This window comes from Pan troglodytes, chromosome 6 (genome assembly GCF_028858775.2).
Source record: "Pan troglodytes isolate AG18354 chromosome 6, NHGRI_mPanTro3-v2.0_pri, whole genome shotgun sequence".
Classification (NCBI taxonomy): domain Eukaryota; kingdom Metazoa; phylum Chordata; class Mammalia; order Primates; family Hominidae; genus Pan; species Pan troglodytes.
Window position 1 is genome coordinate 97,325,400 of NC_072404.2, and position 27,496 is coordinate 97,352,895.

Consider the following 27,496-nt stretch of genomic DNA (forward strand, 5'->3'; position numbering starts at 1 on the left):
TAAATTATAACATTGATTAATATGTTAATATAAAATATTTATATTCTTTTATAACTTTTTTATTTCTTAGGAGGTGGATGTTACCCATACTCCATGAAATCTTCATGCCTTCAAAAGATCTTCATATACTAGTTTAAATCAGAAAAATATACCAGTAGAGAACAGGCACATTAGTATAATTAGCTTCAAGAATTTATATCTCAGTGTAAAACGAGGCTTTGAAAGTAGCTTTGTAATGTTTCTTTTTTTTATTATTATTATACTTTAAGTTTTAGGGTACATGTGCACAATGTGCAGGTTAGTTACATATGTATACATGTGCCATGCTGGTGTGCTGCACCCATTAACACGTCATTTAGCATTAGGTATATCTCCTAATGCTATCCCTCCCCCCTCCTCCCACCCCACAACAGTCCCTAGAGTGTGATGTTCCCCTTCCTGTGTCCATGTATTCTCATTGTTCACTTCCCATCTATGAGTGAGAACATGCGGTGTTTGGTTTTTTGTTCTTGCAATAGTTTACTGAGAATGACGATTTCCAATTTCATCCATGTCCCTACAAAGGACATGAACTCATCATTTTTTATGGCTGCATAGTATTCCATGGTGTATATGTGCCACATTTTCTTAATCCAGTCTATCATTGTTGGACATTTGGCTTGGTTCCAAGTCTTTGCTATTGTGAATAATGCTGCAATAAACATACGTGTGCATGTGTCTTTATAGCAGCATGATTTATAGTCCTTTGGGTATATACCCAGTAATGGGATGGCTGGGTCAAATGGTATTTCTAGTTCTAGATCCCTGAGGAATCGCCACACTGACTTCCACAATGGTTGAACTAGTTTACAGTCCCACCAACAGTGTAAAAGTGTTCCTATTTCTCCACATCCTCTCCAGCACCTGTTGTTTCCTGGCTTTTTAATGATTGCCATTCTAACTGGTGTGAGATGGTATCTCATTGTGGTTTTGATTTGCATTTCTCTGATGGCCAGTGATGATGAGCATTTTTTTGTGTGTCTTTTGGCTGCATAAATGTCTTCTTTTGAGAAGTGTCTGTTCATATCCTTTGCAAACTTTTTGATGGGGTTGTTTGTTTTTTTCTTGTAAATTTGTTGGAGTTCATTGTAGATTCTGGATATTAGCCCTTTGTCAGATGAGTAGGTTGCAAAAATTTTCTCCCATTCTGTAGGTTGCCTGTTCACTCTGATGGTAGTTTCTTTTGCTGTGCAGAAGCTGTTTAGTTTAATTAGATCCCATTTGTCAATTTTGGCTTTTGTTGCCATTGCTTTTGGTGTTTTAGACATGAAGTCCTTGCCCATGCCGATGTCCTGAATAGTAATGCCTAGGTTTTCTTCTAGGGTTTTTATGGTTTTAAGTCTAACGTTTAAGTCTTTAATCCATCTTGAATTAATTTTTGTATAAGGTGTAAGGAAGGGATCCAGTTTCAGCTTTCTACATATGGCTAGCCAGTTTTCCCAGCACCATTTATTAAATAGGGAATCCTTTTCCCCATTGCTTGTTTTTCTCAGGTTTGTCAAAGATCAGATAGTTGTAGATATGCAGCGTTATTTCTGAGGGCTCTGTTCTGTTCCATTGATCTATATCTGTGTTTTGGTACCAGTACCATGCTGTTTTGGTTACTGTAGCCTTGTAGTATAGTTTGAAGTCAGGTATTGTGATGCCTCCAGCTTTGTTCTTTTGTCTTAGGATTGACTTGGCAATGCGGGCTCTTTTTCGGTTCCATATGAACTTTAAAGTAGTTTTTTCCAATTCTGTGAAGAAAGTCATTGGTAGCTTGATGGGGATGGCATTGAATCTATAAATTACCTTGGGCAGTATGGCCATTTTCACGATATTGATTCTTCCTACCCATGAGCATGGAACGTTCTTCCATTTGTTTGTATCCTCTTTTATTTCATTGAGCAGTGGTTTGTAGTTCTCCTTGCAGAGGTCCTTCACATCCCTTGTAAGTTGGATTCCTAGGTATTTTATTCTCTTTGAAGCAACTGTGAATGGTAGTTCACTCATGATTTGGCTCTCTGTTTGTCTGTTATTGATGTATAAGAATGCTTGTGATTTTTGTACATTGATTTTGTATCCTGAGACTTTGCTGGAGTTGCTTATCAGCTTAAGGAGATTTTGGGCTGAGACAGTGGGGTTTTCTAGATATACAATCATGTCATCTGCAAACAGGGACACTTTGACTTCCTCTTTTCCTAATTGAATACCCTTTATTTCCTTCTTCTGCCTAATTGCCCTGGCCAGAACTTCCAACACTATGTTGAATAGGAGTGGTGAGAGAGGGCATCCCTGTCTTGTGCCAGTTTTCAAAGGGAATGCTTCCAGTTTTTGCCCATTCAGTATGATATTGGCTGTGGGTTTGTCATAGACAGCTCTTATTATTTTGAGATACGTCCCATCAGTACCTAATTTATTGAGAGTTTTTAGCATGAAGGTTGTTGAATTTTGTCAAAGGCCTTTTCTGCATCTATTGAGATAATCATATGGTTTTTGTCTTTGGTTCTGTTTATATGCTGGATTATATTTATTGATTTGCGTATATTGAACCAGCCTTGCATCCCAGGGATGAAGCCCACTTGATCATGGTGGATAAGCTTTTTGATGTGCTGCTGGATTCGGTTTGCCAGTATTTTACTGAGGATTTTTGCATCAATGTTCATCAAGGATGTTGGTCTAAAATTCTCTTTTTTGGTTGTGTCTCTGCCTGGCTTTGGTATCAGGATGATGCTGGCCTCATAAAATGAGTTAGGGAGGATTCCCTCTTTTTCTGTTGATTGGAATAGTTTCAGAAGGAATGGTACCAGTTTCTCCTTGTACCTCTGGTAGAATTCCGCTGTGAATCCATCTGGTCCTGGATTCTTTTTTATTGGTAAGCTATTGATTATTGCCACAATTTCAGATCCTGTTATTGGTCTATTCAGAGATTCAACTTCTTCCCAGTTTAGTCTTGGGAGGGTGTATGTGTTGAGGAATTTATCCATTTCTTCTAGATTTTCTAGTTTATTTGCGTAGAGGTGTTTGTAGTATTCTCTGATGGTAGTTTGTATTTCTGTGGAATTGGTGGTGATATCCCCTTTATCATTTTTTATTGCATCTATTTGATTCATCTCTTTTTCTTTATTAGTCTTGCTAGTGGTCTATCAATTTTGTTGATCCTTTCAAAAAACCAGCTCCTGGATTCATTAATTTTTTGAAGGGTTTTTTTTTTGTCTCTATTTCCTTTAGTTCTCCTCTGATTTTAGTTATTTCTTGCCTTCTGCTAGCTTTTGAATGTGTTTGCTCTTGCTTTTCTAGTTCTTTTAATTGTGATGTTAGGGTGTCAATTTTGGATCTTTCCTGCTTTCTCTTGTGGGCATTTAGTGCTATAAATTTCCCTCTACACACTGCTTTGAATGTGTCCCAGAGATTCTGGTATGGTGTGTCTTTGTTCTCGTTGGTTTCAAAGAACATCTTTATTTCTGCCTTCATTTCGTTATGTATCCAGTAGTCATTCAGGAGCAGGTTGTTCAGTTTCCATGTAGTTGAGCGGTTTTGAGTGAGTTTCTGAATCCTGAGTTCTAGTTTGATTGCACTGTGGTCTGAGAGACAGTTTGTTATAATTTCTGTTCTTTTACATTTGCTGAGGAGAGCTTTACTTCCAAGTATGTGGTCAATTTTGGAATAGGTGTGGTGTGGTGCTGAAAAGAATGTATGTTCTGTTGATTTGGGGTGGAGATTTCTGTAGATGTCTATTAGGTCCGCTTGTTGCAGAGCTGAGTTCAATTCCTGGGTATCCTTGTTAACTTTCTGTCTCGATCTGTCTAATGTTGATAGTGGGGTGTTAAAGTCTCCCATTATTATTGTGTGGGAGTCTAAGTCTCTTTGTAGGTCACTAAGGACTTGCTTTATGAATCTGGGTGCTCCTGTTTTGGGTGCATATATATTTAGGATAGTTAGCTCTTCTTGTTGAATTGATCCCTTTACCATTATGTAATGGCCTTCTTTGTCTCTTTTGATCTTTGTTCGTTTAAAGTCTGTTTTATCAGAGACTAGGATTGCAACCCCTGCCTTTTTTTGTTTTCCATTTGCTTGGTAGGTCTTCCTCCATCCTTTTATTTTGAGCCTATGTGTGTCTCTGCCCGTGAGATGGGTTTCCTGAATACAGCACACTGATGGGTCTTGACTCTTTATCCAATTTGCCAGTCTGTGTCTTCTAATTGGAGCATTTAGTCCATTTACATTTAAAGTTAATATTGTTATGTGTGAATTTGATCCTGTAATTATGATGTTAGCTGGTTATTTTGCTCGTTAGTTGATGCAGTTTCTTCCTAGTCTCGATGGTCTTTACATTTTGGCATGATTTTGCAGTGGCTTGTACTGGTTGTGCCTTTCCATGTTTAGTGCTTCCTTTAGGAGCTCTTTTAGGGCAGGCCTGGTGGTGACAAAATCTCTCAGCATTTGCTTGTCTGTAAAGTATTTTATTTCTCCTTCACTTATGAAGCTTACTTTGGCTGGATATGAAACTCTGGGTTGAAAATTCTTTTTTTTAAGAATGTTGAATATTGGCCCCCACTCTCTTCTGGCTTGTAGAGTTTCTGCTGAGAGATCCGCTGTTAGTCTGATGGGCTTCCCTTTGAGGGTAACCCGACCTTTCTCTTTTGCTGCCCTTAACATTTTTTCCTTCATTTCAACTTTGGCGAATCTGACAATTATGTGTCTTGGAGTTGCTCTTCTCGAGGAGTATCTTTGTGGCGTTCTCTGTATTTCCTGAATCTGAATGTTGGCCTGCCTTGCTAGATTGGGGAAGTTCTCCTGGATAATATCCTGCAGAGTGTTTTCCAACTTGGTTCCATTCTCCCCGTCACTTTCAGGTACACCAATCAGACGCAGATTTGGTCTTCTCACATAGTCCCATATTTCTTGGAGGCTTTGCTCGTTTCTTTTTATTCTTTTTTCTCTAAACTTGTTTCATTTCATTCATTTCATCTTCCATCACTGATACCCTTTCTTCCAGTTGATCGCATCGGCTCCTGAGGCTTCTGCATTCTTCATGTAGTTCTCGAGCCTTGGCTTTCAGCTCCATCAGCTCCTTTAAGCACTTCTCTGTATTGGTTATTCTAGTTATACATTTGTCTAAATTTTTTTCAAAGTTTTCAACTTCTTTGCCTTTGATTTGAATTTCCTCCTATAGCTCGGAGTAATTTGATCATCTGAAGCCTTCTTCTCTCAACTCGTCAAAGTCATTCTCCGTCCAGCTTTGTTCCATTGCTGGTGAGGAACTGCATTCCTTTGGAGGAGGAGAGGCGCTCTGCTTTTTAGAGTTTCCAGTTTTTCTGCTCTGTTTTTTCCCCATTTTTGTGGTTTTATCTACTTTTGGTCTTTGATGATGGTGATGTACAGATGGGTTTTTGGTGTGGATGTCCTTTCTGTTTGTTAGTTTTCTTCTAACAGACAGGACCCTGAGCTGCAGGTCTGTTGGAGTTTGCTAGAGGTACACTCCAGACCCTGTTTGCCTGGATATCAGCAGCGGTGTCTGCAGAACCGCGGATTTTTGTGATCCGCGAGTGCTGCTGTCTGATCGTTCCTCTGCAAATTTTGTCTCAGAGGAGTACCCGGCCATGTGAGGTGTCAGTCTGCCCCTACTGGGGGGTGCCTCCCAGTTAGGCTGCTCAGGGGTCAGGAGTCAGGGACCCACTTCAGGAGGCAGTCTGCCCGTTCTCAGATCTCCAGCTGCGTGCTGGGAGAACCACTGCTCTCCTCAAAGTTGTCAGACAGGGACATTTAAGTCTGCAGAGGTTACTGCTGTCTTTTTGTTTGTGCCCTGCCCCCAGAGGTGTAGCCTACAGAGGCAGGCAGGCCTCCTTGAGCTGTGGTGGGGTCCATCCAGTTCGAGCTTCCTGGCTGCTTTGTTTACCTAAGCGAGCCTGGGCAATGGCGGGCGCCCCTCCCCCAGCCTCGCTGCTGCCTTGCAGGTTGATCTCAGACTGCTGTGCTAGCAATCAGGGAGACTCCATGGGCGTAGGACCCTCTGAGCCATGTGCGGGATATAATCTCCTGGTGCGCCGTTTCCTAAGCCCATCGGAAAAGCGCAGTATTCGGGTGGGAGTGGCCCGATTTTCTAGGTGCCGTCTGTCACCCCTTTCCTTGACCAGGAAAGGGAACTCCCTGACCCCTTGTGCTTCCCGAGTGAGGCAATGCCTCACCCTGCTTCAGCTGGCGCACAGTGTGCTGCATCCACTGTCCTGCGCCCACTGTCTGGCACTCCCTAGTGAAATGAACCCGGTACCTCAGATGGAAATGCAGAAATCGCCTGTCTTCTGTGTCACTCACGCTGGGAGCTGTAGACCGGAGCTGTTCCTATTCGGCCATCTTGGCTCCTCCTCTGAAAGTAGCTTTAAGACCAGATGAAAAAGTGAGGACTTGTGGTGGAGAGGAGGCCCTACATTAAAAGATAAAGATCAAATACAGCTGTTGTGACTTTAGCTAACCTAATGTAATCCCAGGAACAAAATAGTTCCTATCTTACTTACATGTATTTTTATAAGAGGTTTATTGAGATATAATTCACGCAGTATAGAATTAACCCATTTAAAAATGGTATACGATTGAGTTTTTGGTGTATTTAGAGAACTGTGCAGCAATCACCACTGTCAATTTTGAAACCTTTTCATCACTTCAAAAAGAAACGTTATGCCCATTTTCCCTAACTGCCTCCCACCCTCAGCCTGGGCACCCACTGATCTACTTTCTGTCTCTACAGATTTACTTACTCTTGAGGTTTCATATAAATGGAATCATACACTATCCAGTCTTTTGTGACTGGCTTTTTTCACTTATCATAATGTTTTCCAGTTTCATTCATGTTGTAGCATGTATAAGTATTTCATTCCTGAGTAGTGTTTCATTATCAATCCATTCATTTTGATGGACATTTGAGTTGTTTCCATTCTTCGGCTATTTAAAATAATGGTGCTGTGAACATGTGTGTAAAACATTTTTGTGTGGACATGTGGAAACACACACACGAAAGTATCGTAAAAATTACTTATTCTTATTACATACAGTGGTATACGTTTCATTCTGTTCTGTTCTATTTCATTTTATTTAAAACCCTGCCCTGCCTATGGTGCACTCAAGTGATTTCAGAGTCCTTTCTGTGCTCTTACCCACAACTTTAAAAACTACCCTACAGGATTCCTCACAGGTAAGCTCAGTACCTGTGAGGCAGCCCTTTGTTTAGACATCTCTGGCTGAAAAGATTTTAGAAAGTTGAATCAACATGTGCCTCCTTGTATGTTTTGTCTGTTACTTTTTGTTTCTTGTAGTTTTCCTGGCAATAATATTAGGGACATCTGGATGGTTGTGTTACTTATCCCTTAGCTGTTATATGGTATCAGTGGAATTGACCATGTGAGGGTGCTTGTAAAAATTTCTTCAGTTTGTTTAATATAAAAAGCTTAAGTTTTGAAATAATTCAAACATACAAAATGGTAGATAGAATAATGTAATGGACACCCTTGTACTCACCACCCAGAATGAACAAAATTTAGTGTGGTTTGTTTCTTTTGCAAGAAACTAACATTATAGATTCAGATGATGCTCTCTTGCCCTTCTGTTTTCCCCTTCCTTCTCAGAGGAGATCATTGTCTTGCAACTGGTGTGCATCCTTTCCGTCTTTGTTTTCTTTTCTTCTTCTTCTTTTTTTTTTTTCTATTTTTTTTTTATTATACTTTAAGTTTTAGGGTACATGTGCACATTGTGCAGGTTATTTACATATGTATACATGTGCCATGTTGGTGTGCTGAACCCACTAACTCGTCGTCTAGCATTAGGTATATCTCCCAATGCTATCCCTCCCCCCTCCCCCCACCCCACCACAGTCCCCAGAGTGTGATATTCCCCTTCCTGTGTCCATGTGATCTCATTGTTCAATTCCCACCTATGAGTGAGAATATGCGGTGTTTGGTTTTTTGTTCTTGCGATAGTTTACTGAGAATGATGATTTCCAATTTCATCCATGTCCCTACAAAGGACACGAACTCATCATTTTTTATGGCTGCATAGTATTCCATGGTGTATATGTGCCACATTTTCTTTTTTATTGAGATGGAGTTTCGCTCTTGTTGCCCAAGCTGGAATGCAATGGTGCCATCTCGACTCACTGCAGCCTCTGCCTCCAGGGTTCAAGCAATTCTCCTGCCTCTCAGCCTCCTGAGTAGCTGGGATTACAGGTGCGCACTACCGTGCCTGGCTAATTTTTTGTATTTTTAGTAGAAACGGGGTTTCACCATGTTAGCCAGGTGGTCTCAAACTCCTGACCTCAGGTGATCTGCCCACCTTGGCCTCCCAAAGGGCTGGGATTACAGGCATGAGCCACCCTGTCTGGTCTGTTTTCATACTTTCATACATACATATATATCCATAACAATATATTACTGTTTTGTGTGTATTTAAATGTCTATCTTTTATAGCATATATATCCTTTTACCCCTCCTCAAAATTAAATTTTTTGATCTCTTATGATGATATAGGTAAAAGAATTACATTCATTTCTTTTTATTGCTGCCTGCCTTCCCATTTTATAAACATCACTTATTCATTTTCCCATTAATAGTATTTATAGCATATTTATTCTGTTTCGCTGTTATAAGCAGTATATACCATTTGACATACACATTTGACATTGGCATAAGTTTCTATGGAGTGTATATTTGGAAGTGAAATTGTTGATTCCTAGGGCTTGTACACTGTCAATTTCCCTGTATATTGCCAAATCAAATAGTGATACAGCAATTTACACTCCACTAGCACTGTATGCGAATTTATGTATAGTCTCCTTTTCATCATTATCTGGAACCATAAGACTTTAAAGTTTTTTTAAATTGTTTTTATTTTTTATTTTTTTTTGAGATGGAGTTTTGCTCTTGTTTCCCAGGCTGGAGTGCAATGGCGTGATCTCGGCTCACTGCAAACTCTGCCTCCCGGGTTCAAGTGATTCTCCTACCTCAGCCTCCTGAGTAGCTGGGATTACAGGCACGCACCATCATGCCCAGCTAATTTTTGTATTTTTAGTAGAGATGGGGTTTCACCATGTTGGCCAGGATGGTCTCAATCTCTTGACCCTGTGATCTGCCCTCTTCGGCCTCCCAAAGTGCTGGGATTACAGGGGTGAACCACCGTGCCCTGCCGACTTTAAAGTTTTTAACAATATTGTGGGTATGAGATGGTATCTAGTTATTTTACTTTCCATTTTCCTGATGACTGATGAGGTAGAGCACCTTTGGTGATCTGTATTTCCTCTTTTGACTGGCCTATTATACGTTCCCCATTTTTCAGTTGAAATTTTTGTCTTTTTCTTGTCGATTTTTGGCATTTAAAAATATTCTGGATTATTCTCTATTATCTGTATAGCAAATATTTATTTATCTTTTAGTTTATGGCTTATTTTTCATTCTCATGGTATCTTTGGTTTAGCAGATTTAATTTTTTTATGTTATCCTATTTAGATCCTTAATGATTCTTGGTCTGTCTGTGTATTACTTTATCACTGTGGAATTTACTATAGTTTTAGAATATCTTAATTTTTCACATAATAAATCTCAAATGTAGTTTTCTTTTTAAAAAAAGCATTATAGAAAAGTGATTAAATGTTAAAGGACCTAGAATTAGGCTCCATGGATTTAAAGCTCACCTCTGCCACTAGCTCACTGTGTGAACTTGGCAAACACTTAACTTCTTTAATCTTGGGTTTTTACACCAATACAATGTGAATAAGAATAGTACCCAGTTCATATGTTGTGAGGATTAAAAAAGATAATATACATAAAGCTGTAGCTGGGCGTTTGGCATATAGTAAGAGCTCAATAAATGTTAGCTCCTTTTTTTTTAAGCTCCTATAATTATCATTTCTTGGTATAAAACTGATACTCGGTGTCATATATGCAAATCGCTGGATTTCTCTGTTTTCATAAGAGCTGTGATTTGTATCAAATGCTCCAGGATGGTAGAACAATTTGCTCTCTGGTGCTAGTTTTGGATCTAGCTTTGGTCTCACTGCAGGTATTTCCAAAAACATAGCTACCAGATTAGAGGACAAGATGCTCCGTTTTAATAGTCTGTTTTAATTTCCTTTTTAAAAAACATGTTTTGCCTGAAATACTTCAATACGCAAATCAAAAGGAACAGACAGGTGATCTAGAAGAAAGGGCTTCTAAAATTTTATAGATGGTAGCATTTCTTATTTAAAAAGTTGAGTCTTCTGTGAAAATTAAGATTGCTTTGCATTTGAAATATATGTATGGCAACAATACTGATTTTTAATATAGTTTTTAAACAATAGCTTTATTGACATATTCATATACCATAAAATTCACTCTTTTACAATATACAATTCAGTGGTTTTTAATATAGTTTTAAATAAAAGTTTGTCATTCTGAATTCATTGTTTTTTCCTTTCTGTTTGGATTCTTCTCTTTTAATTATTGTGCTGTTTTTGGTACCATTGTAGAGTAGTTGTGATCTTAAAATTTTCAGCTTCTTATTAATCTGGGCCCAGTATTAGATGTAGCCTTCAGATCAATGGAAAGAACTGAAGAACTTCCATGTTCTTGCAGTGGATTCCCATATTTAATAAATATTTTAATACTTATCAATCAACCATGTGTTTCTGAATTTCTAACAGTTTTAAACTGTCTTTCCAAAATCTGTTATTCTGAAGTTAATTGTTTGTGTTATTTCTCTTTTTCAAGAAATAATTAGGTTAGAAGAAGTCCATATGCTTTCATTTTAAGCATCATATGTTCACTGATGAAAGTGTTCAGTGTTCAGGAAGAAGAGAGCTCCAAGTGCAGATAGTATTGTTGCTGCTGGTGGTGGTGGGGTGTGTGTGTGTGTGTGTGTGTGTGTGTGTGTGTGTAGAGTATTCTGCATCTCATCTCCATAAGGCCATTGGGTCACTCTTCGTCCTTATATTTCACTTGACAAGAAGAGAAACAGTTATACTTTTCTCTGAACCTTCTGGCCCTTGTGCAGTTGGGTATTTCAGTTATGTTAGAGCTATTAATCATGGCTTTTTATAGCTCCTGTTCTCTGCAGTATGTTTTCACTAGAACTAGAGATTCTTGATTTCTCTTTTTATCATCCTATCTTTGAATAATGAGGGAACTGAGGGGATTGGCAAATATTTAATAGACTTTGGTTCTTGTTCCTTTTCTTACAAAGTTTAAACTTGCCAGCTCTGCAATTAAAATTTTTCCATTGGTTCTATTTCAGGTTAAGGCTCAGTAGCTGTTTTGAGAAACACTAATGCAGTTTGTGTGTGTGTTGCAATTTCCTGTGATTTGATTTGTGAACTGACATCCTTTTAACTCACTCCACGAACATTTATTGAGGTCCTACTATGTGGCACTCTTCTGTGCCTTTGGGATACATCAGTGAATAATAAAAAAAAATTCTTTCTTCTGGGCTTATGTTCTAGCACATAGACAAAAATATAGTAAATGATGCAATAATACATTATGTGGTATGTTCAAAGGTGATAAGTACTATGGAAAATAAAAAATATAGCATGGTAATGGAGACTGGTAGTGCAGGGGAGTGTAGGGGGCATACGTTGTAATTTCTAGTAGGGTAGTCCGTTAGGCCTCAGAGAAATGACATTAGGAAAAGACTTGAAGGATGTGAGGAGTGAGTCATACAGGTATCTTAGGAAGAGCATTATATATAGAGAGAATAACCAGTATAATGACCCCAAGGCCAGAGTATATTGGTCAAATATGAATAACAAGATGACTGCTCCAAAGAAGATTGGTGATGGAAGATCTTATTGGAAACTGTTCTGGGAGGAAATATTTGGAATCATCTACATTTCTTGTGGTATTTTTGGTTTCATCCTGCAGTCTCACGGTATTGGATTATCCCACCAAGGAAGAACATATAGATTTTCAGTATGGTGTCTAAATGTAGTCTATTCCCCTCCTCTTCCTATAATCCCACAATGTAATGCATTTGGATTCTTCTTTGCAAGACAGTATTACTTCCATGCACTTAAATGTAGTTGTATTTTATGTTTAGTACACGCATGGTTATGAATTATTCCTTTTGCAGGATGTTTTATCTGGTGCGGTTGGCAGATATTTTTAGAACTAGCCTGCCATAAAGCTTACTAAGTAGCAGATACTTCTACTGTGCCTAAGAGATGAGCAGCACACTTCCAAGCTGTCTTTGAATATGTTAATATCTAGTTTCACAAATGGGAGAAATAGGGCTAAATTGCATTAAGACAGAGTTTTGTTAGTGATTTAAAAGGAAAAGTAAGATGATTCAGCATTGGAACAGACTATAAATGGGGGTTGAGGAACTGTCTCAAGAACTTATAAAACAGGTTCAACAATCATTTTTCAAAATGGTTTTGTGTAGGTTTGTTTCCTTACAAGTGAGGGAATGAATCATATAACTCATCGAGGTTCCCTAAAGCTCAAAGTTCCATTCTTCTCTGTCTGCCTTGTAGATAATGGTCATGCAAGTCATGTAGCCGAATGACTACCAAACTCACTAACAAATGTCAGATGAATATAATTAACACAGGAACACAGGTCAAAAGTATTTCAGGAGAATTAGTGTAATGCATATACTGTTGAGAGTTACACTCTATAAAACAATGATAGTGCTTGTAATTACTAGAGAACTCATAAGGAAACAGTAAAGTAGTTAAACTATGTGAAAGCAACCTTTATTATGTGAGTCCTGACAACTACTTTTCCCTTTTGGCTAATTACAGTTTGCAAAATAACTTTTGTTCATGTTATTGTCAGATTAACAGTTGTCAGGTTTATTTTCAATTTGTAAGTGAGCACATTCTTTGTGCTAAGCAAGGTGCCAAACATTGGGACTACAGAGGCACTTGGTATAGTGTTGAGAGTGGAAGATGGTATAGCTATAAGCCATGCACCTCAATGAGAGAGGGATAGAGGAATTGTCATCTGGAAGTGACAAGGGAAGCAAGAACAATTCTGATTCCTGAATACAACACGAAATTCTGTTCACACTGCTTGCACTTTTTTTTAATCATGTGGCAGAATAATATGCCTAACGTTTATGGAGCTAGAACATTCTGTGGACTTTTTTTTTTTTTGAAGATGGAATCTTGCTGTGTTGCTTAGTCTGGGTCAAACTCCTGGGCTCAAGTGTTCCTCCCACCTTAGCCTCCCCAGTAGCTACAACAACAAGCACCAGCCACTGCACCAGCTCGTTCTGTGCATCTTAACATGTATTCAGTCTTCACAGCAATCCTCAGAGGTTGATAATGTTTTTCACAGTTAATAAATAGTGAAACTGAGGCACAGAGAGCTTAAATAATGCCCAGGATCATTCAGTTTAGGAAGGGGTGGAGCTAGGATTTGAACATAGGAAATTTGTCTCGAAGATCTGGAGTTTTAACCACTATCCTATGCAACTTTTCATAAGCAACTGCTCACAGTTTTAAAACAGAGGGAAAACTCTTGGACAAAGCAATTGAGCATGGCATTATATTATTGTCTTGTAAGATAATAACATGTCTTTCCAGATAATAAAAATCTGTTGGTAGGGCCATATCTTCCTCAGAGTCCCTTTTGGTTCTCCTGGAGGTACCTGTGTACACAGTAGGGGTTCAGGACTTGGTGGTGGTGGTGGAGATGGTGAGGCATGCAGGGAAGGCCAGGGAAGGACAAAAAGGACAGCCTGAAAGCAGTTTGCTAAGGATGGCCCTTCAGGGAAAGTTTCAGTCATGAGTCTTTGCCAGGAGGCAGCTTCCCAGAAACCCAGTGGGGGAAGTTCGGAGCAACAACCCACCCAGTTTTCAGAAGTGAATAAGTTCTCCTAGGGTATCATTTGATAAATTAAATAAAAAGTGACCTCCATGTTACTTTGAAAGTATTCATTTGCCTCAGAGCAACAAGAAGTTTAAAAAAAACTATTATAAAATATAGAAAGAATGACTGTGCCTGGCCTTTTTCCTTTGTAAAAAAGAATCAAGATATCTTGTAGGAAACCTTTCTTTAACCCAGCATGTCAGATGTACGGAATCCTCATTAAACTGCACTGATTTGTCTCCAGTAGAGGCAAGAATTACAGAGTCCGATTTATTCAGCATTGTATCCAAACACATCAACAGCACAGAGACCTGAGTCACTTATGGAACATAAAGAAAACAGTATCTGAGCCCCTGTATGCTCAGTTTTGTTAAGGCTGAGCAGCTAATCAGAGGGAAGGAATGAATGGCTCTCCTCTAGCTACTGGCTCCAGAGCTCCACCATCCTGTGATGGCTCCTTGTAATTTTATTCATCTTTTATGTTTCTGATACTGTTGGGGTCAAGTTCAATGAGCCTTTGATATGAAATTGTTTCTATTAAGAGCTGAGTTCATGCCAGTGAAGAAAGAGTTTTGAGAGTAAGGGTTTTATTTCTTTTAAATATTCAGATGTGAGGCTGTAAAACTAATTAGATATCACCAAGGTTATATTAATATATATTTTTTCTTGTAAAAAGATATATTTCAGAGCTAAGGGTAGTCTTCATGTGATTCTGACTTTACCTCACTAGACACTGTTACTATGTCTTAAGTCTGTAAGACCCTTCAGTGGTGATCTATATCCTATCTCCCTCATTTAGAGTGCAGTTGTTTCTCCTATTTCCAGCTCTTCTGAGCTGGGCTCAGCACTAGAAAGTTTGCTTGCTTTAAGTGGTAATTATCTTCCAGGTTACAGTTGGCTACAAGCTTTTCCTGCCATAATGTATACACGTGCACACACAAGCACTGTTGGATGTATAATGGATAATGTGACTTGATTTGTGCAGTTTTTCTATGTCTCCTAATAATGGTATCTCTTAGGATTTCCTGCTTTCAAAGATGATTTGGAGTCAGTGTATTTTAAAAAGGCATTTCACTTTTCTAGGGAAAGTTTAATGCTAAGGATTAGGTGACAAGATTGATCTTTTTTTTATCACAGGGGCTAATAGTGACTAGCTCCAATAAATAATAGAAGTATAAATAAAATTAATTTCTAGAGTCTCTTTTATTACCTTTGTCTAACAGAATAATTTGATTATTTTTCAACCCCTTAGGTTTTTTATTAGAACATGTTTGAAAAATTGTACTCATTTAATTTTTTTTTAGATTCAGATGTTTTTGAAGTCAGAATCCCAGAAGACCATATACCAGATACAGGTAATGCAGTACCTATAACAAAAATTTTCATTTTGGATGTTAGTATTTTCTCTCAAACATGAATTGTGGATGGATTCTTTCAACCTTCCTGGAACTCAAGGGCAAGGAGTTACTCTTCAAAGCAGCTTGGAGACACCAGCTGGTAGTATGTGGAAGCCTCTGAGTTTAAGAATTTGGGGGCAGATTTATGTCATACTGAATCACTGTTAAAGATTCTTGCTATTTTCTAACCTATGTGTGCATTGCAAGACTACATGGTTTTAAGACATGGTTTTCTCAGAGAGGGCTGGTAGTCTGTTTTCTCTCTTTCTTTCTTTCTCTTACAGACACACACCACAATCCCATCTTCTTTCTTTACTGTGGTAATTAAGATAGCTATAGGTAGTGTGTTTTTCCTACCAGTCTTCATTCTAGCCCACTGGCAAACAAAAAAAAAAATGAAATATTTTTGCAGTGGTTCTTGTCGCTAGAATTCTCTTGTTTGGTGTCCCAATAAAGGAAGCCTTTGGTTAAAAGAAAGAAAGGAAGAAAGTCTCTGGTGTTTGACAGTCAAGTCATAGGTGAAAACCTGTCGTTTGCATATCCTTAACATTAGGGACTTAACTGCTTTTATTTTTCTCTTCTTTTTTAGCAGGTACCTTGCTCTTAGAGTATTTCTTGACTATGTCCTTGGAAAACTTTTAGACGAGTGAGATATGTTAGTAAAGAAGGCATATGGTCCTATGTTTAAAGTTTGAAACATAGCTCCATAGTTTATTATATGTAAATGTGTGAGCAGAACATCCTTTAGAATTATATAGTTTCATTCCTTAGTCCTAGGAGAAAAGGCCTTTATACACCATGTGAAATTGTTTCCCAAAGGAAATGCTATGGAATTTATTTGTGCTAGCTATTTATTATGGGATTTTGTACAACATTATTTCCTATTTTTCTTTCTTCAGACACTTGGAGCTAGCCCTTTAGTAAAAGTGAGCCTTTACTCTCAGATACATCTAATGTCTATATAAGCAAATAAAATCAGGGAAAGAAAAATCCATTGATATTACAGAACTGGGTGAAGTAAACCTTGATGTGAAGAACTCACCATTCTTAGTTTTATTATTTGGACATGGCCTACTTCTGAAGTTGCCTCCAGGAGAGATTGTGACCCAGCTGGCAGAGACGATTCTTATTTCTAATTCTGTTTTTAAAATTACCTGATTTAGAGCTAAACTGACTAGTTATTCATGTGAGAGTGTAGTGGCTTGACAGCCATTTACTCATTTTTCCTCTTCTCTGCTTTTTACCTTTTGATGGTTACATTAGTCTCTGCAATGAGCTTTTATATACTCTCTTCACCATAAACAAAAATGTTAAGTGTTTTTCTCACAGCATTCTGTAATTGTGACTATTTTCAGCTCACATATGGGGAAAAACAAGATGAAGATGAAAGTTTTCCTAACTCTACTCTAATGAAATATCAAGCCAAAAGTGGGGCTGGGAAGAGCTCTCGTCTCATTTCTCCCAGGCCTTTTCTGTACCAGAAAAGAGTATCCATTTCCCAGGGCTGATTTGTCGGAGGGATTTTTGTCTGCTGATTTTGTTGCATCTAAATGTTAGGGTTCCTTGCACTCAGATTTAATTATAGCTCGATACAACTATAATATATTGTGTTGTTCTCAGACTACTAAGTATCTTAAAGGTCTGCTTTGACTTTCAGGATTATGTGAGTAAGCATTTTCTTGTTCAGGCCTTAAATTGAAGGCCTAGTAATGGGCAGTTAATGGCCAAGATGATGGAGAGACTGATTTATCAGAAGATAGCTGAAGCATAAATAGGTAATGAGGCTGCCTGACTTCCTGAATGGAGATGAGAAAATAGGAGCTGGTGCCAGTGTCAGCATAGTCTGTCTTTTTGTCTTTGCCTCTGGTTTGTTGGAGCAGGGACCACCTTGGCAGCCAGGGAATCACAAGAGTTCAGGGCTTTTAGTGCCTTCAGAACTGGAAATGCAGCAAGGTAAATTCGGGGAATGCCTCTCAAGAGTTCATCTTTTCCAAGGAAAGCCTTTTTTTTTTTTTTTTTTGTGGCATGTGTAGCCTTCATCTAGGAATTCCTGGGTAGTGAGATCTACATGATGTAATCTCTGTCCTAGGAAAATGCATCCCAAAACAAGGGCAAGAAATTGTTTACATCAGTTGTGATATGGTTTGTCTGTGTCCCCGCCCACATCTCATCTTGAATTGTAGTTCCCGTAATCCCAACATGTCATGGGAGGGACCTGGTGGGAGGTAATTGAATGATGGGGATGGTTACCTCCATGCTATTCTCATGATAGTGAGTGAGTTCTCACGAGATCTGATGGTTTTATAAGGGGCTTTTCCCTCACTTCACTCTGTACTTCTTGCTGCTGCCATGTGAAGAAGGATGTGTTTGCTTCCCCTTCTGCCATGACTTTAAGTTTCCTGAGGCCTCCCCACCCCTGTGAACTGAGTCAATTAAACCTCTTTCCTTTATAAATTACCCAGTCTCAGGTATTTCTTCATACCAGCATGAGAACAGACTAATACAAGTTATAAATTTTTTCATGTAAAATAAAATGAACAGCAAGAATGGAAATTTGACTTGGAAAGCAAGTATAAGTAGATAAGAATTCCATGAGAATTGGCCATACTTTAGACTCACATGAAGTAGTAGCTCTTTAAAAAATATGGGCTTGGAGGCCAAAGTAGAAAGATTGCTTCAGCTCAGGACTTTGAGACCAGCCTGGGCAATGTAGTGAGGTCCTGTCTCAAAAAGAATACGAATACCATGGGAATTCCAATATTTTGCTCCTTTTCATGCCTCATTTAAAAAAACAGTATAGGCTGGGCATGGTGGCTCATGCCTGTAATCCCAGCACTTTGGGAGGCCGAGGCAGTCAGATCATGAGGTCAGGAGTTCGAGACCAGCCTTGCCAGATGGTGAAACCCATCTCTACTAAAAATACAAAGAATTAGCCAGGTATGGTGGCGTGTGCCTGTAATCCCAGCTACTCGGGAGGCTGAGGCAGGAGAATTGCTTGAGCCCTAGAGGCAGAGGTTGCAGTGAGCTAAGATCGCACCACTGCACTCCAGCCTGAGCGACAAAGTGAGACTCTGTCTCAAAAAAAAAAAAAAAAGTATATTGAGGTTCTGCTTTGTGACAAAGTGTGGCAAGGTGCTTACAGAGATATTGGTCCTCAATTTAGCTGGAAAGACTATATGATTGAATTTCTGTTTCTTCCTTTTGTCTTTCTCTTACTCATTCCCTCCTTTTAGAAAAAACTTTTAAAACTTTTATTATTTTGGTTGAACTCAACACCAAAATGTAGGTAGTAAATTGTCATAAGAACATACATTTTACTTTTAAGAAATAATGCAGGAATTTAGTAAGTAAATATTCAGTTTTGAAAGTTAAACATATTTTGTCATAAATAGTGAAGGCAAGGGGAGAGAGCTATTTTTATTGGACATCTATTATCACAAAGGTCTTTAATCCATTTTTATGGCTTTCAAGATAAGGAGGGCATTTCTTAGGTTGGTTTAGAATATCACTTTTCAACTGTTGGCTATACCTTAGAATGACATTGATAGCTCTTTAAAAAATGTTGACGCCTGGGATCCACTGCAGACCAAGTGTATCAGAATTGCTGAATTTGAGGCACAGGCATTAGTATTTTTTAAAAAGTTTCCCAGGGTAGTCTGGGTGTGGTGGCTCATGCTTGTAATCCCAACGAATCAGGAGACTGAGGTAGGAGAATTGCTTGAGCCCAGGAGTTTGAGGCTGCAGTGAGCTATGATTGCATCTCTGAATAGCCACTGCACTCCAGCCTGGGCAACACAGTGAGATTCTGTCTCTACAAAAAATTTAAAAAATAGAAATAGCTGAGTATGGTGGCACATGCCTATAGTCCCAGCTACTCAGAGGGGCTGAGGTGGCAGGATCACTTGAGCCCAGGAATTTGAGGTTACAGTGAGCTGTGACTGTGCAGCTGCACTCCAGACTGAGAAAAAGAGCATGACCCTATCTCTAAGGGGGGAAAAAAAAAGCTTCCCAAGTGTATTAGTCTGTTCTTACACTGCTATAACGAAATACCTGAAACTGGGTAATTTTTAAGAAAAGAGGGTTAGTTGGCTTATGGTTCTGCAGGCTGTACAGGCTTTTGCTTCTGGGGAGACCTCAGGAAACTTAAAATCATGGCAGAAGGTGAAGGGGAAGCTGGCATGTCTTACATGGTCAGAGCAGGAGGAAGAGAGAGAGAGAAGGGGGAGATGCTACACACTTTTAAACAACCAGAGCTCCTGAGAACTCACTCACTATCACAAGAACTGCAAGGAGGAAAGTCCACCTTCATGATATAGTCACTGCGCACCAGGCCTCTCCTCCAACACTGGGGATTACAATTCTACATGTGATTTGGGTGGGGATGCAAATCCTAACCATATCACCAAAGAAGTCTAATGTGGAACCAGGATTGAGAATAACCAGTTTAGAAGTTCTTTGATGTCTTTAGTTCCATCTTGATCTTCCATAATAATCAGTAACATATAGTGTGCCTTGTAATATATAGCGTGCCTTGTAATTTCCTGATTGTGCTGAGCTGTTTGCCGTTTTTGTGCCTTTGTTATTCCTTTTTCCTGGAGTGCTTTCCCTTACATTGTCAATCTGAGGAGCACCAATGCATTCCTCGGTATCCCTACAGTTGAAGGACTGCTGTTGTATTTTATACATATACCTACTGTTAGACTTACACTCATTTTGTAATAATTTGTTTAGTACCTTCCTCTTGTGACTGTGAGTTTCCTGAGTGCAAGAGCCATATCCAACTCATCTTTCTTTCCCAGAGCCTGGTATGATCAGCACTCTAAAAGTGTCGAATGGACTATCACTTATTTAATTATTACAGCAAATCTAAAAAGTGTGTATTATTATTTTTGCTCTTTAAGAGATGAGGACTTTCAGTTCAGAAACATGAAACAACCTGCTCTAGTTTATTCCACTGGTAAGTGGAAGACCTAGAATTCAAATGTATCTCAGCTCTTTAAAGTTTGTTCTTTAAAAATTGTGCTATTTTGTTTTGTTTCATTTTGTTTTAAAATGTCCTGTTGCCAGGCACTGTTCTACTTCTTGTAATACTAAATGCAGATGGTTGGATTTCAAGAACAGTTTGGTTTAAAGATAATGTGTAAATTAGATACAATATATAATCAGCTTATGAAAACTATGGGTGTTACTGAGATGGAAAAGGGAGCGTAACATGGAGTCATAAGTATAGAAATACAGACAGAAAACACTAATGTTCTTACATTTATCATACCAATTTACATATAGGTAGACCTGTTGGGTAGAACTCTCTGTTAACAGATGCCATTGTAATACAGTTCTGCTTCACAAAATTAATCCCATATCTTGATGTGGCCACAACAAATTCTAGAATGAGAAACCTTCATCTGAATAGAGATATAGTATCAATCCTTTGCAGCTCTTTTGCCAGAAGTTCTCATAAGGCTATGGTGATTTTTCAGTTGCCTTTTCCGATGTAGAAAAGAGGGATCATATATACAAGCCATATATATATATATATATATATATATATATATATATATATATATATGTGTGTATATATATATATATACACATATATACACATATATATACACATATATATATACACATATATATATATACACATATATATATATATATATATATAAAACTGAAGATGTTAGACTTCCAAGAATTATACTTGTAGTTTTTTTAAACTGAGCTGAAACAGTCAAATGGCAAATATGTGTTTAGGACGCAGTACCTAAAGTACTGTTACATGCATTAACTCTTATTTTTAATAATATTAATTACTTTCACAGTTATCTTATTGTATACTACCATTTGATTGGTAATATTCCCACCCCATTGGTAAACATCAATTCGTTATTCAGGTTGGACTTAATTAAAAACATAAAGTACCTCGTCTTTCTCCTTGTGTGAGAGTTCTGATTCTACTATGAATGTTGTACTGCTAACTTTGCTTTAAAAATTGGTTATCAGGAAGGCAGTCTTAAAAAGTTCCTTTGTGTTTGATCTCTGGGATAGGTAGGCTGGCCCTGGTTCATTGACTCTAGAAGATATGAGGAGAAGAGGACAGGCTGCCACGAAGCAAAATGCATGAGGAACATGAGTGTTATATTAATTCCGCATTTTAATTTCAGCTATTGCCCATGAATAATAAATAGGCTCCAATCTGGGGATTGTATCATGTTCTTATGGTCCTAAAATTCTATGATTCATTTTTGAATTTAGAATTTAGAATTATCTTTATGTAATTATATTGATTTATTAAGAGTTCCTGCCATTTGGAGAGTTATTTTATATTTTTGCATTTTTCCCTTGAATCTTTTGTTTCACAGCTTCTATAAATGTCAGCCTCACTGCTTGCCTCAATCCCTAAAGCACATACATACTGCAAGCACATACTTTACCATATCCATGTAATTTCTTTTCCTTAAATGACAGACATATATATATATATATGTTTAACTATAACTCTGAGTTTGTAAGGTTGTTATCAAATTGGCCTTAGGACATGGGCTGTGTGTCAGCTATGGTCATGTTATTAACTTTTACATGGAAATGGAATTCTAAAGATTGTTTTTTATGTTTTGATTTTCTTGTCATATCTTCTAAAAATGCTCTTTAGAGTATTTTCATGATACTGAAATAACTTCTATTATAATATTTATTCATTAGAACCCAGTAAAACCTGCAAGTACCTCCAAGCTGTAGTATGAAAGCAAGGAGTTGAAATATGATGAAAAAGGCCTACCAGTAGGTGAGATGCCTACTCTGCCACCAAATATGTGACTTTGGAAGTGACTTTTGCCCACACTGGCCTCAGTGTCCCTAGTTATATACTAAGGATCTTGTATTATGTGACCTCTAGGAATCTCTCAATATTATTCTGTAATACCTGAAGTACCTGTTTAATAGTTTTTAAAATCACAATTCATTCTTATGTAGTAATTTGAAAGATGGCATTTCTGCAAAATTACGTTTTTCCAGTATCTCTGAGAGGTATTACTACTTTTTAATCTTCAACTTAAAGTTAATAAATATTGGAATTTTTCCTTGACAGTACCTTAGCCTGTTTCCCCCACCAAAGGAAAATCTTGGTATTATACTGATTCTTCTCAAACATACCTTTTTCCTTAAACTAAAAAGGCAGGGTCTAAGAGTAACTTTCTGAGAGCCATCCTGGCTTACTTCAGTCGTGTTGAATAATAAGCCTGATAATATAGCAACTCAGTGTAATTCATTTACTTTATTCCTTCTCCAAGATAACCTTAAGAAGCAACCATATTGGCCGGGTGCGGTGGCTCACGCCTGTAATCCCAGCACTTTGGGAGGCCGAGGTGGGCGGATCACGAGGTCAGGAGATCAAGACCATCCTGGTTAACACAGTGAAACCCTGTCTCTACTCAGGGATGCCCTCTCTCACCACTCCTGTTCAACATAGTGTTGGAAGTTCTGGCCAGGGCACTTAGGCAGGAGAAGGAAATAAAGGGTATTCAATTAGGAAAAGAGGAAGTCAAATTGTCCCTGTTTGCAGATGACATGATTGTATATCTAGAAAACCCCATCGTCTCAGCCCAAAGTCTCCTTAAGCTGATAAGCAACTTCAGCAAAGTCTCAGGATACAAAATCAATGTACAAAACTCACAAGCATTCTTATACACCAATAACAGACAAACAGAGAGCCAAATCATGAGTGAACTCCCATTCACAATTGCTTCAAAGAGAATAAAATACTTAGGAATCCAACTTACAAGGGATGTGAAGGACCTCTTCAAGGAGAACTACAAACCACTGCTCAACGAAATAAAAGAGGATACAAACAAATGGGAGAACATTCCATGCTCATGGGTAGGAAGAATCAATATCGTGAAAATGGCCATACTGCCCAAGGTAATTTATAGATTCAGTGCCATCCCCCATCAAGCTACCAATGACTTTCTTCACAGAATTGGGAAAAACTACTTTAAAGTTCATATGGAACCAAAAAAGAGCCCGCATTGCCAAGTCAATCCTAAGCCAAAAGAACAAAGCCAGAGGCATCACGCTACCTGACTTCAAACTATACCTACAAGGCTACAGTAACCAAAACAGCATGGTACTGGTACCAAAACAGACATATAGATCAGTGGAACAGAACAGAGCCCTCAGAAATAACGCCGCATATCTACAACTATCTGATCTTTGACAAACCTGACAAAAACCAGCAATGGGGAAAGGATTCCCTATTTAATAAATGGTGCTGGGAAAACTGGCTAGCCATATGTAGAAAGCTGAAACTGAATCCCTTCCTTACACCTTATACAAAAATTAATTCAAGATGGATTAAAGACTTAAATGTTAAACCTAAAACCATAAAATCCCTGGAAGAAAACCTAGGCAATACCATTCAGGACATAGGCATGGGCAAGGGCTTCATGTCTAAACCACCAAAAGCAATGGCAACAAAAGCCAAAATTGACAAATCGGATCTAATTAAGCTAAAGAGCTTCTGCACAGCAAAAGAAACCACCATTAGAGTGAACAGGCAACCTACAGAATGGGAGAAAATTTTTGCAACCTACTCATCTGACAAAGGGCTAATATCCAGAATCTACAATGAACTCAAACAAATTTACAAGAAAAAAACAAACAACCCCATCAAAAAGTTTGCAAAGGATATGAACAGACACTTCTCAAAAGAAGACATTTATGCAGCCAGAAAACACATGGAAAAGTACTCATCATCACTGGCCATCAGAGAAATGCAAATCAAAACCACAATGAGATACCATGTCACACCAGTTAAAATGGCAATCATTAAAAAGTCAGGAAACAACAGGTGCTGGAGAGGATGTGGAGAAATAGGAAAACTTTTACACTGTTGGTGGGACTGTAAACTAGTTCAACCATTGTGGAAGTCAGTGTGGCAATTCCTCAGGGATCTAGAACTAGAAATACCATTTGACCCAGCCATCCCATTACTGGGTATATACCCAAAGGATTATAAATCATGCTGCTATAAAGACATATGCACATATATGTTTATTGTGGCACTATTCACAATAGCAAAGACTTGGAACCAACCCAAATGTCCAACAACGATAGACTGGATTAAGAAAATGTGGCACATATACACCATGGAATACTATGCAGCCATAAAAAATGATGAGTTCTTGTCCTTTGTAGGGACATGGATGAACCTGGAAACCATCATTCTCAGCAAACTATCGCGAGGACAAAAAACCAAACACTGCATGTTCTCACTCATAGATGGGAATTGAACAATGAGAACACATGAACACAAGAAAGGGAACATCACACACCGGGGACTGTTGTGGGGTGGGGGGAGGGGGGAGGGATAGCATTAGGAGATATACCTAATGCTAAATGACCAGTTAATGGGTGCAGCACACCAACATGGCACATGTATACATATGTAACAAAGCTGCACGTTGTGCACATGTACCCTAAAACTTAAAGTATAATAATAATAAAATTAAAAAAAAAGAGAAACCCTGTCTCTACTAAAAAGAAAAAAATACAAAAAAATTAGCCAGCCGTGGTGGCGGGTGTCTGTAGTCCCAGCTGCTTGGGAGGCTGAGGCAGGAGAATGGCGTGAACCTGGGAGGTGGAGCTTGCAGTGAGCCGAGATCGTGCCACTGCACTCCAGCCTGGGCGACAGAGCGAGACTCTGTCTCAAAAAAAAAAAAAAGCACCATATTTCTTCTCTTTGGCCTATTTATCAGCCAGAAACATGGGGAAGGTAGGTTCCTGAATATTGGAAGACCACAGAAAATGCAAAGAAACCAGGCTCACATTTATTTTAGTGACCACCACTGCAAGTTTGGTTTGGGTGAGAAGTCCTGTGTTTTGGGTTTGATCCTTGAGGCCTCATGAGTTTCAGCCCTGCTGCTGAAAGTGTCTTGGTTTTAGCCAAACTGTGGAGGAAAGTGACATTGAATACTGGTGCAATGAACTGATTAGAGCTGCTTTTCAAAATGTTCAGGGACAGTGTCAGTGATGCTGTATTAGTTTCCTGGTGCTTCTATAACACATTAGCAGAAACTTAGTTGCCTGAAATAACAACAACTTACTGTCTGACAACTGTGGAGGTCAGAAGCCTGAAATAGGTCTTACAAGGATAAGATGAAGTATTGGCAGTGCTTTGCTCCTTTTGGAGGCCCTAAGGGAGATTGATTCCTTGCCTTTTCTAGTTTCTAGAGGTTGCCTGCATTCCTTGGTTCCTCTTCCTCTTAGCACTCTGATCTCTACTTCCACCATCATACCTTCTTCTCTGGTTTTAACCCTGTTGCCTTCCACTTATAAGGACTCGTGATTAGATTGAGCCCATCCAGATAATCCAGGCTAATCTCCCCAAGTCAAGGTCCTTAACAATATCTGCACAGTCCGTTTTTCCATGTGAGGTAACATGTTCGTGGGTTCTGGATATTAGGGTGTAGGCATATTTAGGGGTCATTATTTTCCCTACCACAGATTCCTTCTAGTTATTAATGTTGTTACCTGGATGTTACCTCCTGGAGGCCTTCTGAGACACCCTTAGACCTCCATCTTCCCTGGTCATTCTCGACAGCATTTCTCTGTTTTATTAAGTCTGAGAAAACTATGTTTATTTTCTAAACTTATTTTTAATTTAATTGTTCATTTTCTGTCTCCTCTACTATCAGATAAACTCCACAGGAGCAGAAACATGATCAGTTTTCTTCACTACTTTGTCCCCCAAATCTAAATAGCTCCCAGCACTTGGTAGGCTCTCAGAAGAAGGTTATTGAATGAATCAATCTGTATATAGTCTAAGAAAGCTTGCCTTATATTAAAACTATGTTAACATACTCCTGTTCCTATTACTATCAATAATGCAAACATTCTTACTAAGCAGTAGTTAAGCATTCTGTCAATGGATTTTCTTTTGAATTTAAGTACATGAGTTTCTCATTGGGACATGACTGAGATCAATAAAATAAGATACCAGATGTAAAATGGAGCTGCAGGAAAAGGAATTATAATTAATGCAGACAGTAAATACCTTGCCAAGAAGAATTTTAACATTACCTCAATCCAAGCTGTAATCATGATACCAAGGTGAATAACATGTGGCCCTTGTGTTTTTCACCACAAATTTGCAACATTAATATTTCTGATTCAAAGGAAATTGAGGTAAGAGCTTTAATAGTCCTACAATAAGGATGGAGGAGGGAGAGGTTCATTTTAACTGAAACATCATTTCTGGTAAGCAGAGGCTCTTCCCAAAACACAGTTGTTAGCACTCTAGGAAACTCAAAGAGCTTTAGGTAGAGGGAGTGATGTTATCCATTGACATCACATTAAAAGCAACTCTGATGGAAAGAGTGTCTTTCTATAAGCAGTTAACTTATAGCTGTTCAGTTGTTGTTCATTTATACATCCAGGGAATTAATAACAACCTTCGAATGAATCAGGCAATCAGAAGATCAACTAAGTACCTGGTGCTGGTCAAGTACTGAGGTCTTGATGTGATATTGACCTGTAGTGAGGAGGAGATGAGGAGGCTAGACGAGGTTGGAAAGGCTTCATGGAAGAGGGGTGCTATGCACTGAATTATGCCCTCCCCAAATTTAAATGTTGAAACTCTAACCCCCAACATGACTGTGTTTGGAGATGGGAGACCTTTAAGAGGTGATTAAGATTACATGAGGTCATAAGGGTGGGACCCTAATCCAATATGACTGGTGTCCTTATAAGAAGAGAAAGAGACACCAGGCATGTGCACTTACAAAGACAAGGCTATGTGAGGACACAGAGAGAAAATGGCCATCTGCAGGCCGAGGAGACAGGCCTCAGGAGAAACCAAATCTACCAACACCTACTTGGACCTCCAGCCTCCAGAACTGCAAGAAAATAAATTTCTATTTAGGCCACCCAGTCTGTGGTATTTTGTTTTGGCAGTCCTAGACGACTATAGGTGGAACTTGATCTAAATCTTGAAGGATGAGTAGGGCCGTTTCTGGGAAACAGCTTTGGGGAGGTGTCTAGTTCAGGAAAGGGCTCAGCAAAATTAATGAATGAAAAAGCCACAGAAAATGTTGGAATGAACATAGCTTTTGAACTAAACAGCAGAAGAGAGAACTGAGTGTAGGTGGGCTATGGGTAGGTGCTTATGTACCATTATGCCTGGGGTGGGGAAGGTGATTATGGAAGATCCTGAAATCCAGGGAGAAGGGTTTTTTTTTTTTCCTTTTTTTT

The 27,496-nt window shown here is 38.6% G+C and overlaps 1 protein-coding gene across 35 annotated transcripts in view; it reads left to right on the forward strand.

The window, feature by feature from the left end:
* The window catches only part of ADAM22 (ADAM metallopeptidase domain 22), a 269,774-nt gene that overhangs the window by 15,925 nt on the left and 226,353 nt on the right, over positions 1-27,496 (forward strand). For 10 of the 35 annotated variants that reach the window (XM_016957690.4, XM_016957695.4, XM_063814652.1 and 7 more), the window contains exon 3: positions 15,158-15,208. The exons of the other annotated variants lie outside the window; for them this stretch is intronic. In XM_016957690.4, the coding sequence (XP_016813179.1) occupies positions 15,158-15,208 (51 nt within the window). The remainder of the gene's footprint in view (positions 1-15,157; positions 15,209-27,496) is intronic. 35 annotated transcript variants of the gene reach the window in all.